At 44.7% G+C, this 15,274-nt stretch overlaps 1 protein-coding gene across 1 annotated transcript in view; it reads right to left on the bottom strand.

The window, feature by feature from the left end:
- The window catches only part of LOC142580213 (DNA mismatch repair protein Msh6-like), a 745,039-nt gene that overhangs the window by 44,218 nt on the left and 685,547 nt on the right, over positions 1–15,274 (bottom strand). Inside the window, exon 29 of the mRNA XM_075691108.1 lies at positions 9,886–10,040. Coding sequence (XP_075547223.1) covers positions 9,886–10,040 — 155 coding nt within the window. The remainder of the gene's footprint in view (positions 1–9,885; positions 10,041–15,274) is intronic.

The following is a 15,274-nucleotide window of genomic DNA, read 5'->3' as shown; positions in this document are numbered from 1 at the left end:
TTTTGGAAGACACGCAGGTACCACCAATTACTCTGGCACCTTCGATGACTAAGGCAACACCTTTGTTATTGTGTAGCGTGTAATCAGTAGCGACGGCGATCCACTTATTCCGTCTAGCCATCGTCGGAAAAGGGCCAAGCAGGTCAAGGCCTACACAAAAGAAAGGTTCAGAGGGAACTTTAATAGGATAGAATCGTCCGACAGGTGGCAGGGGACGTTACCTTCCGGGTCGTATGTACGCAAAACTTCAAGGTGTCCCGCCGTCGGTGCACGGTGAAGTTGTTCGAGAATGACGGATCGCAGATGACGAGAAAGTACAAGGAGCAACTCGGGGCCATTAGGGTTAATATTGAGGTGATAGAGGATGCCGTTGTGCAACAAGAACATGTGCCATGTGCCGTGGGTGCTGCCAGATTGCACTCCGGCGATGATGGGCTGTAAAGATTCGTCGCGTTGCACCGTGGTGGCGAATGACGTCGTGGAGGAGAAAATCATGTGTGTTGCACAACTAGTCGCCAACACCTTTGTGATCACGTAGCATGCCGTGTAATCAGTAGATCAGCGACCTGCTTATTCCTGCTAGTCATCGTTAGAAAAGGGGCCAAGCAGGTCAAGGCCTACGCGAAAGAAAGATTTAGATGGAACTTCAATTGGATGCAGTCATTCAAAAGGTGTCAGGGGAGGTTTCTTCTGGTACTGACACAATTCACAAGTTGCGACATAGCGACGCACAGAGCGGTTGAGGCCCCGTCAGAAGAACCGGCGTCGTATGCGGTTGCAGCTACGCAAAACTCCAAGGTGTCCCGCCGTCGGTGCATCGTGAAGTTGTTCGAGAACGACGAATTGCAGATGACAAGGAAGGACAAGGAGCAACTCGGGGATGTTTGGGTAAATACTGCGGCTGTAAAGGATGCCGTCGTGCAGCACAAACATGCAGCATGTTTCGTTGGTGCTGCCAGATTGTACTCCGGCGATGATGCACTGTAAGGATTCATTGCATTGTTGTTCAGAGTGCATGTCAATCATGTCAGTAAAAGCCATCACGGAGGTCACCGGATTATCTGCAGCAGTATCAGGAGGATCCACGGGGTCGAGAGAGGCAGTCAGCGTCCTTGAGCAGATGTCCAGACTTGCAGCTGACAATAAATGAAAATTCCTGGAGCCGCAAAGTCCAGTGACCAAGCCGTCCTGTCGAGTCCTGGAGGGAAGACAGCCGACAGAGGTACACGTGGTGGTCAGCAATGACTGAAAACGTGCGGCCGTACAAATATGGCCAGAACTTGGCGACAGCCCAAGCTAAAGCCAAGCACTCCCGCTCAGTGATGGAGTAATTTCTCTCGGGAGGTGACAGCAGGCGGCTGGCTTAAGCTATCACGCACGTGGCACCATTCTGCTGTTGGGCAACAACAGCACCAATGCCGTGGTCACTTGTGTCAGTGTGGACTTCGGTCGGTGCCGCTGGATCGAAGTCGGCAAGTATGGAAGGGGTGGTCAGAAACCCGATGACAGCTGTGAACGCGTGAACCTGCTCGGGGCCCGTTGTGAATGACATGCTCTTCTTTAGATCCGTCAAAGGCCAAGCAATGTCGGCAAAGTTTTTGATGAAACGGCAAAAGTATTAACACAAGCTGATGAAGCAGCGCATGTAAGAAGCAGAACGTGGCACAGGGAAACTGTGAATGGCGCAAACTTTTTCCGGATTTCATTGTACACCGGATGCGTCAACGAGGTGTCCCAACACGGTAATCGGATGGTGCCTGAATCGACATTTCGTGGAGTTCAGTTGGTTGGCTTTTCGGAAGACCGCAAGAATGGCAGCGAGTCAGGTAAAGTGGCTGCCGACTGTGGGAGAAAAAACAATAGTGTCGTCAAAGTAACAAAGACAGGTGATCCATTCGTAGCCTCGCAGAAAGAGTATCATACGTTCAAAAGTCGCAGGAGCATTGCATAGGCCAAAGGGCATGACTTTGAACTGATATAAGCCATCCGGCGTGATCAAGGCCGTCTTCTCGCAGTCCATTTGATCCACTGAAATCTGGCAGTAGCCGGATCGAAGATCGATGGACGAGAAGTATTTAGCTCTGTGCAAGCAGTCCAAGGCATCATAGATGCGTGGTAGTGGGTAGATGTCTTTTCGCATGATCTTGTTTAAATGGCGATAATTGATGTAAAAACGCCAGGTACTGTCCTTTTTTTTTTTTTTTCACCAGGACGACAGGCAAAGTCCAATGGCTGGCTGATGGTTCAATGACCCCTTTGGAGAGCATTTTGTCTGGATGACTCTACATTCAGCATGCGATACACGATAGGGATGCCAATGAATAGGATTCATGTCTCCAGTGTATATACGGTGGTGAAGTACAGATGTTTGGCCTAGAGGCCTGTCGCCGAAATCAAAGATGTCACTGTACAATTCAAGCAGGAGACGTACGTCCGTGGCCATTGCAGAGGTGAGGTCAGGTGCAATCATTTTCGGGGAGTCATTAGTTAAGGAACCAGAGCTGTGAGCTGCAATGGGCGCTAATAAGCCACTCTCAGGATTCAGACTCTCAATGTCAAATTCTGTAGTACTAGAAATGCTGGCCAAGAACACGCTGGCTGGAAGCACTTGAGGGCACAGCCTGAAATTCAGAAGCGGCAGAACGACGTCGTTATTAGCAACTACTATGACCAGCATATGCGGAACAGCAACATTCCGGTCAAAAGCACGTTGACGATGGGGCGAAACACGTATTCCCCGCCAGGAACCTGTGGCTGGGCAGTCAAAGTGCCATAAGTAACAGCCTCGGGTGACAGACGCACATTGTGAAGCGAACAAAAGTTTGGTGGGGCGGTGCTCAGAGCATCGGCGAGTTGAGGCAGTTCCAACTGAAGAATGCCGGTTGTGCAGTCGATGAGAGCAGAATGATTGGATAAAAAGTCCAATCCAAGGATAACGTCGTGAATGCAGTTGTCGATTATAGCAAAGAGAACAAGAAGTAGGGCAGGCAGCTTTACTTAAATGCCCAGTACACATTCCAAGAACAACCAGCATGCCGCCGTTGGCCTCATGAAGCACTCGGGCAGCTGCTGGGGTGACGACCTTCTTTAAACGTCTACGTAAGCTAGCACTCATCACAGATATGTGAGCTCCAGTGTCGACGAGTGCTTGGAGAGGTACACCGTCTATTTTAACGTCAATTACGCTTCTCCTTGTGGGCACAGACAGAGGATTTGCTGCAGTAGTAGGCAATGCAGCACCACCTCTGAGGGTTGCATTTCTTAGTTTTCCAAAAAGTTGCGGCCAAAAGCCACAGGGCATGAAAGGCGACGTGGCTGCGGTGAAAGGGAAGAAGGACGACGTGTTTGCAGTGAGAGCGACTGGTGTCTACGTGGCGACGGTGAGCGACTGAACCACGTGTTCCTAGCAGAGTTGTCGGTGCTGTTGGACTTGGTGGCAGGCGAAACGCTGCGGGCATTTCTATCAAAATGGCTCAGGTTGGTCAGCGTGTGAGGTGTTGAGGGCCATGAGTTGTGACTGTATCGGGCGACATGGCCAATGCGGCAACTGGTGAAACATGTCGGCTGGCTGTCCTCAGTCCTCTACTCATTCGGGCTGCGATAATGCGGTGAGAAGTGTTGGGGTGGAGTGAAAATAGTAGAAAGGCGTTCATTGGCTCTGGGCTTGGCAGCAGCACAGATAGAATGTAGACCAATGTTTTCAAGTTCCTGGCGAACGATGGCTTGTACGAGGGGAACTGAAAAAGGGCTACGCGAACAGGAAGCTGCAAGTGCCATCACATCCAGTTCATGTTGAACAATTCACACCACTTGCTCTGATGGTGACGCATGCTGCTGTACAGGTTGATCTTCACCCGTCGATGTTGCGGCAGTATTAGGAAGTCTGGCGAATGGCTGCACGATGCGTTGGCTTTCGACCTGCTCGAATTGTCGGCACTCTTTGATGATAGGATCAACTGTAGAGCAGCTTTTGCACATGAGCAGATTAAAGGCGACGTCAGCAATTCCCTTCAGCACGTGCCCGACATTCTCAGCTTCTGTCATGTCGTGATCTGCTTTACCACAAAGCGCCAGCATGTCCTGGATGTACGAGACATAGGACTCCGTGGAGGATGGATGGGAGGCCAGTTCGTGCTTCGCGGCAATTTTACGGCTGGCTGGTTTGTGAAACAACTCGATCAACTTCTCTTTGCATTGGTGCAAGCTGGTTAGCTCCTATTCGTGGTTTTCGTACCACACCTTTGCCGTGCCTCTTGGGTAGAACAGGTTAGCTAGCTAAGCATAGGGTCCCATCTGTTTATTCCACTGATGCATTCGTACATAACCGCCCACTCCTCAGCGTCGGTGCCATTGGTCCCACAGAAAGTTCCGGGATCCTTGGGTTGCACAACCACAACTGAAGGAGACAGCGATGTTGCTGTCGACAGGATGTTGGAGGCGTCAACGACGTTGATCTTGCGTGCTCACTGTCATTCATGGTGGAGACGGTGCTGCGAAGTCCACTGCGGAGCTCCGTTTCCGGTCGTGGTACCCAACAACTCCCACCACTATTTTACGGGATGTTGGGACTACAGACGGACTGTATTTAAAATATATTCACAAGCAGAGTAAATGTAGTTAAGATGGCTGACCAGCAACAGCACGGAGCTGCCAGCGTCTCATTATCTTCTTTGTCCTTTCTTCTCTTTTATCCTTTTGTAACAATACTAACAATTGAGCTACCATGTGATCCCCGGCGACGACGGTGTGCTGGTATTGCCAGGCTGGTAGAACTATGTGTTAATCGCATTCCTGTTGCCAAGGCAGCCTATGCCAATCTGCCTTGATGACCATAGTACACTCAAACCTCGTAATACAGTAATGAAGTTGAAGGGGCAGCTGAAATTATTGCCATAAACTGCAATACGTGCGCATTGGGGTGCACAATTGTAAACATGGAAATAAGAAGATGGCTTTGAGGCCCGCGGAACCACTATATGGCTAGGAATGCGATGAAATTTGAACAACAGAAGAATTTTCAGCACGTGAATCACGCCATGTTCAGCACCCGATGCAGCAGCCTTTGGATCTGTTCCACGATGGGCTTTTGTGTCCGCTTTCCACCGGGCTCACCGCGGTCGAGCAGCACGTGGCACAAAACGTAGCACTCTGCCGGGTTATCGAGGAGGCAAGCAAACTTTGCCGTGCTGGCTTGGCTCAGTTGACTGGTGGCCTCCAAGGTAGTACCGGTGCCAACACGATCCCAGCTGCCGGCCCACACAGAGGGCCCACAGGGAGGGAGGGAGAAGTGAACGCACGGCTTGGGTGTGACCTCTGAGATTGCGCCGGGGAGATCTCGGACGCCAGGCCCAGCGGCAGCTGCCTTTGCGGCGTGCCGCAGAGAAAGAGAGAAGTGAATGCACTAATCTTTCACACTGCCGCGCATAGCGGCCCAGCATGATGCGGCTCGCGCAGCCAGGCAAGCACAAGAGAGATGGGTCAGTGGAGAAGTGCGATAGTGAGCTGCTGTTGTGCCGCTTGTGAACAGCTATGTGCGGTGGTGAAAAAGACCAACATTGCTCAAAAGCATATTCGATGCGTGGACGCTGGAGCTTTGGAATGCCATGGCAAACGAGTGCCAAACCCAGTGGAACGCGATGCACTTGGCGCGGGATGGTCAGGTATTTTTTTGGTTACGGGGACGTATCAAGCTCGTTAAATTTATTGGAAGGAGAATTTCAGTTCATTAAAACAATGTTTTAAATACACAGATCTCTATAAAGATTTCAAAAATAATTTTATTTACTTTGTTAGATAGCGATGCACTTGGCACGGTATGGTCAGGTATTTTTTTGGTTATGGGAATGTATCAAGCTCGTTAAATTTATTGGAAGGAGAATTTCAGTTCATTAAAATGATGTTTTAAATACACAGATCTCTATAAAGATTTCGAAAAGAATTTTATTTACTTTGTTAGATACATTATTTTGTCATATCCCATTTCATTATAACGAGGTTCGAGTGTAGTAGAAGATAGGCAGGTGCCTCCATTTTCGACACAGCATGGACATAGTAGATGACACGTAGTAGTAAAAGGCAGCACATAGTAATGGAAAACGGGAGTCCCATCTTCTACTATTATGTGCCATCTTTATTTACATTTCTACAAAGAACTTACTTTCTTTCTTTATTCAATACTGCAGACCTTGTACAGGTCCAAGCAGGGTGGGTTAAATGGCAACAAAACAATAACAACAAAGTTAAAAAACATCAAAGTGTGGCGAAAGGCAATAAAGAATCATTCCAGTCGGTCAAAGTGCGAGGAAAAAATGAAAACTTGAATAAATCTGTTCGCGCAAAATACGGCGTCAGGGAATTAGGATCATGGTGGCGTGTATGCCTCGACGTTGAAGGCGACAGATATGGGGAATGGTTAATAACTAGACCTTGATTCCAAAGCAAGAAAAGAAATTGCAAATGTAAATTTTTTCTTCATTGTTCAAGACATTGGGTACTGTTAATCTCCATTAATTCAGAGGGAGAGTCATATGGGGAAAACTTAGAGTAAATAAACCTTACAGCTTTTCTCTGTACCTTTTCTAGGCGGGTGATATTGTGTTTATTAAATGGGTCCCAGACAACGCATGCATATTCAAGTTTCAGTCTAATTAGTGAATTGTAAGCAAGTAATTTTATGCTAGGGGGAGAATTTCCAAGCTTATGTCTTAAAAAGTATAGTTTACTGAATGTGGAAGAGCAGATGTTATCTATATGTAAATTCCATGATAAAGTATTAGTAAGTGTGACACCCAAATACTTATATTAAGTCTCTTCCAGCAAAGGTGACGAACCTAGCCTGTAGTTAAAAAGAAAGCGGAGCTCTTTTTTGCGAGAGAAGCGAAGAAAGACGTCTTATCAGTGTTAAGTTTCATGTCCCACGTTTCAAACCATTAAAAAATCTTAGCAAGAGAGGAGTTAAGATGGATTTGGTCGTTAATTGAAGTTATTTCTTGAAAAAGCACACAATCATCCGCAAACAACCTGATTTGGACATTCGGATCAAGTTCAGTAGTAATGTCATTAATATATAATAAAGACAATAATGGCCTCAGCATATTTCCTTGGGGCACGCCAGAGCTGAATGGAAGGCAACCTGAATGTTGCTCGTTAACTGCTACAAATTGGTAGCGATTGGTTAAATAGTTTGATATTCATACGATTAATATTTCTGGGAGGCCAATGCGCCTGAGTTTTAATATTAGTTTGTCGTGAGGAACTCTATCGAAAGCTTTACTGAAGTCAAGAAATATTGCATCAATCTGTCCGTTCTTATCGAGACATGAAGCGAGTGAATGTATTACTGTCACTAATTATGTAATTGTTGAGTATCCTTTTCTAAACCCGTGCTGGAAATTAGAGAGGACTGCGTGCGCATCTAAAAATTCATTAATCTGGTTGGCAATAATATGTTCGATTAGTTTACAACATGATGTAAGTGATATTGGACTGTAATTTTGTAATAATGTGCGGTCACCTTTCTTGCGTATTGGCACAACCCTGGCTATCTTCCAGTTGCTCGGTAATTGCCCATGTAGTAATGAAATACGAAACAGAATAACTAGAAACTTTGCAACAGATTCAGCATATCTCTTCAGACACACGTTAGGAAGGCTGTCGGGACAACATGATGATTTAGTTTTTAAATTTAGTAACATAGAAACTACGCCAGGGTATGAAATAAAATTTACATCACAGGGGTGAAACACTGCGTCATTGGATGGACAGGCACCGGATTTAGAAAATACACGGTGAAAGTAGTCATTGAAGTGGCGCGCAATATCCTCGTGATCAGTAACCACAGAACCATCAACCAAAATTTGTGACATTGGTTTCTTTTTTTCACATATATAATTCCAAAACTTTTTTGGTTCTTCTACAATGAAATTTGGCACCACTGTATTAAAATAATGTTCTTTCAAAGTGTGTACTGCGCGTGCAAGACCTTCTTTTAAATCCTTTAAATGACCTAAATGTAAGCACTGTTTCTTTAACCTTTTCTATCTTCCACTTTAAGTGGATTATTTCACGCGTCATCCACGGCGTTTGTCTATGAACAAATCTACGTTTGCTTGGCACAAACTTATCTATACAGTAGTGGCACATATCTTTAAAACGGCGCCAAAGTGTGTTCAAATCAGTATCATTAAAATCTATAAGGCATGTTTCCAAATGTTCTATAGTCGATGCATCATCTGCACGTGAGTAGTCTTTGAAAGAGCAATGTTTCACAGTGTTATTAGATAGAGTACAAGCGACAATGAGTAAGTGAACACTGACAAGCACGTGGTCAGAGATGCCCTCCACAACTTCAAAAGTGCAATTAGGTAATCCTCTAGGCAAAAATACCAAATCCAGTACAGATTTCCTAGTTCCTTGCACACGTGTCGGTTCCTGAACTATTTGAATTAGGTCATGTGTTAACGTCATGTTAAGTACACTGTTTAAATTATTGCTGTTTTGAGAAAGGGATTCAACACGCTCTCAATTAACGCCTGCCATGTTTAGGTTACCAATAAGTAGCAATTTGCTTCTTTGGAACCGAGACATATGCTCTTCCAGTTTTGACAGATAATCAGCTGATGCATCAGGAGGTCTGCAAACGGCAAACAGAACGAATGTATGGCCCCAGCATGAGATCTTTATGCACAAACATTCAAGGCCGGGAATTTCCTCCAAGAGAACAGCCTGTATGTGGTCTTTAATTAGAACTGCAACGCCACCTCCCCTGAAAGGCCGATCCCTATGAATAACTTGGTAACAGTTAGGGAAGACATCCTAGTCGGCTATTTCAGTCCGCAGCCACGTCTCGGTTATTAAGGCAATGTGTGGGTCATGTTGTAGTAAAGAAACCTCAAGGGGTTCTGTTTTGTTTACTACACTACGAGCCTTTAGGGCGATTATGCGCAAATTATTGTCACATTCTTTGGAAAGGCGTCAAGGCTGGGGCTGCTGAGAGCGTTGGTTGTTTATCTTGACGCACATGTTTTTTGTCTCATTCCAAAAGAACAAATCTTTATTGACCCTAAGTTTATCATGAAGTAGGCATACTTTTTTACCCTGCAGTTTCTCATCTTTCACGCTTTCCCACAGACGCTTCCGTTTCTTTAGCGTTGCTTGCGAGTAATCATTTTGTACAGACATGCCTGAATTTTTGAGCTTGCTGCAGTTTTGAAATATGTTTCTTTTCGTTAAAAATCTTGCAGATAGATGATGACCAGTCGTTTGCTGCCTTGTCAGCCGAGCCTATGAATGCAGCTGATTGATTTGCACTATACTTGCAGCTTATCCCTCAATACCTCGGTGAGAATTTTCCTGGAGGGCCGTTTCCGTTTCGTCGTCACAATCAGAAACGCCATGAATAATTACATTTGACCGCCTATTTCTGTCTTCGAGATCAGTTAAGTTTCTTTGACTGGAAGCCAATAACGTTTTCTATAGACTTTAGAGAAGTTTGAACCTGATTCCCTTCCGTCAGAGAAGATTCAGATAACCTTTTGTCAAGTTGAGTGTACGTCTGTTGAAGGTTATTTATCAGTGTTTCTATTTTAGACAGTTGGACTTTCATTTCTGAAATACATTACAAATAACAGTTTGACCTTCAAGCAACTCTTCAAACAATTCCTTCTGCGTGGTACCTGGGTTTGATTCAATGTCCCCACAGAGAAGCAACTTGCATACAAGAAGACATTCATAGGCAAGGTCTAAACACTTCTGTGCTAACTCGTACAAACTAGGCCAACAAGTCCTACTCAGGCTTGTGCGTTAGTGATGAGCACAAAACATGTGGGCAGTTCAATTTTTATGAAGCAGCTAGGTCAGCATGTTCCTCGGAAACATCACCAGTACCATGTGTGCCAGCTGCACAGCCGGGTGGTGCTGGAAGCCCTGCACCAGGTGGTGGTAGTGGGTGGAGAACACCGTGCGACAACAGATGGCCGACGCCAGCTCCTGAACCACGGCATGCGCCAGGGCCATGCCGTCGTGCGTGGATGTGCCCCGGCCTGGAATTTTTTTCAGGTGTCCACTTATATTTGTGTAAGAGCAGAATTGAATTAATTTCACAATTTATGTTCTTGCAGTGTTTGTTTGGCCAGGCAGAAATATCACAGCCAAGTATTAATTAACAAGATTAACAATTTACCTAAGCTTCATGCTGCAAGCACAGCTCTGGTATATTGAGGTTTGAGTGTGCGACTTTCATTTGTGTTGAGGATCAAATTAGGCAACATAAAAAAAATTTTAAGGAAACTTTGGAACAAAACGGCAAATGAAAATTTAACTTGAGAAAACAATTTTTCTAAGAATTATAGATTAAAAGGATTCATTTTCTGAGGCTGCAGTAATATCTTTTGCTCAGAGAATATACAAAGGCACATGCATCTGCAGCGAATCATTTGAGACCAATGCCCATGCATCAGTACTGTTGCACTTGAGGCAATTGTGGCTTTGAGGCCGTTTTATCTAAATAAGCCTCCTGTTCTTCCATGCAATACGTCCTATACCGAATTATGCTGCAATAATTTAGGGTTCCTTCAACAGGACTGACAAAGGAACAAATACAGAGAAAAGCAGAGGGCTTTGTTCATAATTCACATATCTAAACTTAAATAACTTCATAATCTACTAGCACCGTCTGTCGACTTTCAGCTTAATGCAGTTATGACACTCCGCAGTAACAACCACTGTGATCTAGTAGCTGACATGATTGCGTCAATCATTGCACGGGATTCCTGCTCTCCACAGATGGTGAGATTACAGAAAACCTTGCATCAAACACTCAGCTGCAACTATAGCGTTATTAAATTAGGTTCAACCCCATACATACAACTGGTACAGTTGTATTTTAAATGTGTTTAAATGTTTAAAATATTTTTAAATGTGTTTAAATGTTTAAAATGTTTTTATATGTTTAAAAGAAACGTCTGAATATTTTTTTATTTTTAATTTTGAACTGCACACTACCACTGCACCTATACTCCACCTCACAAGCCGTTTGCGAAACTGTGGAACACATCGCGAGGGACCAGGGAGGTCCCTCGAGATGTGTTCATCTGCACCACATCGTCTACTCACTGTCTGCTTGCCATCCTGTCAATACACACTCCACGGTCGGTGGATTGACGTAACAAATCTTTTGGCATTGCAACCATAGGCTGCATCTACATCAATGTGACAGGTGGGCTTTGCTTCATCTATAAGCTTTGTCAGCAGTATGAAAGTATGGAGAAGTATGGAAGAGGCCTTTGCCCTGCAGTGGGCGAAACCAGGCTGATGATGATGTTTTAAGGACAATTGTCCTGGTTTATTAATGCTGCCAAGCCCACAAGCCCTTAAAGTAATTGCCAACGAGCATTTCGACGTGATGGGACAGTTGTGTTGAGGAGACATCGAGACAAATCCGTGCCCTGACAAGGTCACTTTGGAACAAATAGTTGCAGAAATAAGGGGACTGAAGGAATATATAGCCGAGGTGAAAAAGACCGTTTATAAAGTTGAAGCAGTCGTGTCTACTATACCAGAGCTTTCAAAAGGATTGGAAGAATCAGAAACGGAAATATTGAACCTGCGCTTCACTTTGAGCAGCATGCGTAAAATATTTATCTGGAAAATTGTAGTACAATAATGATATTGACGGTGCAGGAGTTCTGCACCGGTGTTTAATTAAATGCAACAGTGAGGGCTCCGAACCACAATATTGGAAAACAATTGACCTCGTCTTCTTTCGTTCTCGTGCTGCTAGCACATACCACGGATGGATGCGTGGATGGAAAAACTTTACTGACAGTCCTGAGATAACCGATTATCATGCAGCGGGCCACTCCTACGTTGGGGCATGCAGGCCGAGCCTGGCCGACACATTGTGGGCTCCCTGGACAGCCCAGAATGGGTCCCCGTAGTTGGCGCTTGGCACATATCATCATCACCATCAGCCTTGTGACGTTCCTGATCACTGGGGGGGCGCCACCGCGTCGGTCAATAATAAGGCACGCATGACTGGGCTAGTCAGTGCATGGTATGCCCTTCACTGGCGTGTTTTACTTCACTCGTGGCTGGGAAATGTTCGCCGGATTATCACAAGCCTGTTTTTATGTCCACTGCAGGATGAAGGCCCCTCCATGCGATCTACAATTACCCCTGTCTTGCGCCAACTGATCCCTACTAGCACCCGCGAATTTCATAATTTCATCGCTCCATCTAGTCTTTTGTCGTCCTCGATTGCGTTTTCCTTCTCTTGGTACCCATTCTGTAACCCTAATAGTCCACCGGTTATCTAACCGGTACATTACATAACCTGCCCAGCTCCATTTTTTTCTCTTGATGTCAATTAGAATATCGTCTATAGCCGTATGCTCTCTGATCCAAACCGCTCTCTTTCTGTCTCTTAATATTATGCCTAGCAACCTTCGTACCATCGCTCTTAGCGCGGTCCTTAACTTGTTCCCAAGCTTCTTTGTCAGTCTCCAAGTCACCGCTCCATATATCAGCACAGGTAAAATGCACGGATTGTACACCTTCCTTTTCAATGATAATGGTAAGCTTCCAGTCAGGAGCTGGCAATGTCTGCCGTATGCGATCCAACCCATTTTTATTCTCCTGTGAATTTCCTTCTCATGACCAGGGTTCCCCATGATTAATTGGCCTAGGTAAGCGTACTCCTCCACAGACTCTAGAGGATGACTGGCGATCCTGGACTCTTGTTCCTTTGCCCGGCTATTTATCATAATCTTTGTTTTGTGCATATTAATCCTCAACACCACTCTTACACTCTCTCTGTTAAGGTCCTCAATCATTTGTTGTAACTCGACTGCAGTGTGGCTGAATAGAACAATGTCTTTGGAAAACCGAATGTTGCTGAGATATTCGCCGTCGATCCTTACTCCTAAGCCTTCCCAGTTGAATAGCTTGAATACTTCCAAGCACGAAATGAATAGTATTGGAGAGAGTGTCTTCCTGTCTGACCCCTTTCTTTATAGGTATCTTCCTGCTTTTCTTGTGTAGAAATAAGGTAGCTGTAGAACCTCTATAGATATTTTCCGAGGTATTTACGTAAGCGTTCTGTACTCCTTGATTACCTAATGCCTCTATAACTGCTGGTATCTCTACTGAATCAAATGCCTTTTTGTAATCTATAAAAGCCATATAGAGAGGCTTATTGTACTCTGTGGATTTCTCGATAACCTGATTGATGACATGGATGTGATCCATTGCATTGTAGAATATCCCTTCCCGAAGCCAGCCTGTTCCCTTGGTTGACTAAAGTCCAGTGTTGCCCTTAATCTATTGGAGATTACTTTGGTAAATATCTGATATAATACTGGGAGTAAGCTAATGGGCCTATAATTTTCAATCCTTTAACGTCTACCTTTTTGTGGATTAGTATAATGTTTGCATTCTTCCAGTTTTCTGGAACCTTGCAGTCGATAGACACTGCGTATAAAGAGCCGCCAGTTTTCCATGCATTATGTCTCCTCCATCTTTGATTAAATCGATTGTTATTGCATCTTCCCCTGCCGCTCTTCTTCGTTTCATGTCTTGCAAGGCCCTTGTGACCTTATCGCTAGTTATAGGAGGAGTTTCTCTATCCTGTTCGTTACTGTTTGTAATCAAGGTATCCTGACTCCTCTGGGTACTGTACAGGTCAGTATAGAATTCTTCCGCTGCTTTTAATATATATTCAAGATTGCTGATGATATTACCCTGCTTAACTTTCAGTGCATACATCTTGGTTTGTCCTATGCCAAGTTTCTTTCTCCCCGATTTCAGACTGCGTCCATTTCTTACGGCTTGTTCAGACTTTTTCATGTTATAGTTTCGAATATCCCTTATTTTCTTATTGTTGATTAGTTTTGACAGTTCCGCAAATTCTATTCTGTCTATTGAGTTGGACACTTTCATTTTTTGTCGTTTCTTTATTAGGTCCTTTGTTACTTGGGAGAGCATGCCTACTGGTTGCCTTGGTGCCTTGCCTTCCACTTCAATTGCTGCCTCTGAAGTCAACCTAGTTATGGTTTCATTCATTAGTTCTATGCCATCGTCATCTCTCTGTTCTAAGGCTGCATATTTCTTTGCAAGCACCAGCCTGAATTTGTTTGCTCTTACCCTTACCGCCTCCAGGTTGACCTGTTCCTTCTTCACCAATTTAGTTCTTTCTCTCTTCTAATTGAGGTGAATCCTAGCCCTCACTAACCTATTATTACTGCACTTTACTCTACCTATCACTTATACATTCTGCCCTATGCTGGGATCAGCAGACCGTATGAAGTAAATATCATTTTTTGTTTCACCGTTAGGGCTTTACTAGGTCCACTTTCTGTTGCTATGCTTCCTGAAAAAGGTGTTAATCATTCTCAGCTTATTGCTTTCTGCGAATACTACCAGCATCTCTCCTCTAGCGTTTCTAGAATCGAAGCCGTAGTTGCCAATTGCTTGTTCACCAGCGTGCTCTTTCTCGACTTTTGCGTTGAAGTCACCCATTACTACTGTATACCAAGTTTGTGCTTTTCTCATCGCTAATTCAACATCTTCATAAAACTAATCTACTTCCTCATTATCGTGAGCGAATGTTGGAGCATATGCTTGTACTACCTTTAATTTATACCTCTTATTAAGTTTGATTAAGACTACATCTACCTTCTCATTAATGCTGTAGAATTTGTTGATGTTGCCCGCTATGTCCTTATGAATTAGAAATTCTACCCCGTATTGCTTCTTATATGAGATACCTCTATAGCAGAGGACACGTTCGTTATTCAGCAATGTATAAGCCTCACCAGTTCTAATCTCACTAAGGCCGATGATATCCCAAACAATGTCTGATAATTTCTCAAAGAGTACTGCTAAGCCAGCCTCACTTCAGAGGGTTCAGGTGTTAAGCATTGCAAAGGTCAGTTTCCACTGGCGGCCTGTCATGACGGATCCAGAGATTCTTAGCACTCTCTGCTGCGTTACAGGTCTGACTGCCGCCTTAGTCAGGTGCTCCGCAGTTGCTGGGGACTGAGTGCAATTGTGTAATTGAGTTAGCCATTTGGGAGGGGGTGGTCGAATACTGCACCGGGGAGGCCAATTCCTGATCTGGTGAGGGAGTGTCTCGTTCAAGCTTTGTGGGCCTTCCTAATTTGGTTGTACCTGGATTAGTATAGCCCCGCTCGCTCTCAGCATTTTTTGCCAGTGACAGGCGTCACTCCAAGCCTGCAGAAGTTGTGCACTGGAGGAGGTGAATTTCAAGCTGACCATC

This window comes from Dermacentor variabilis, chromosome 4, assembly GCF_050947875.1.
Source record: "Dermacentor variabilis isolate Ectoservices chromosome 4, ASM5094787v1, whole genome shotgun sequence".
NCBI lineage: Eukaryota > Metazoa > Arthropoda > Arachnida > Ixodida > Ixodidae > Dermacentor > Dermacentor variabilis.
This window is presented reverse-complemented; position numbering and strand designations above follow the sequence as displayed.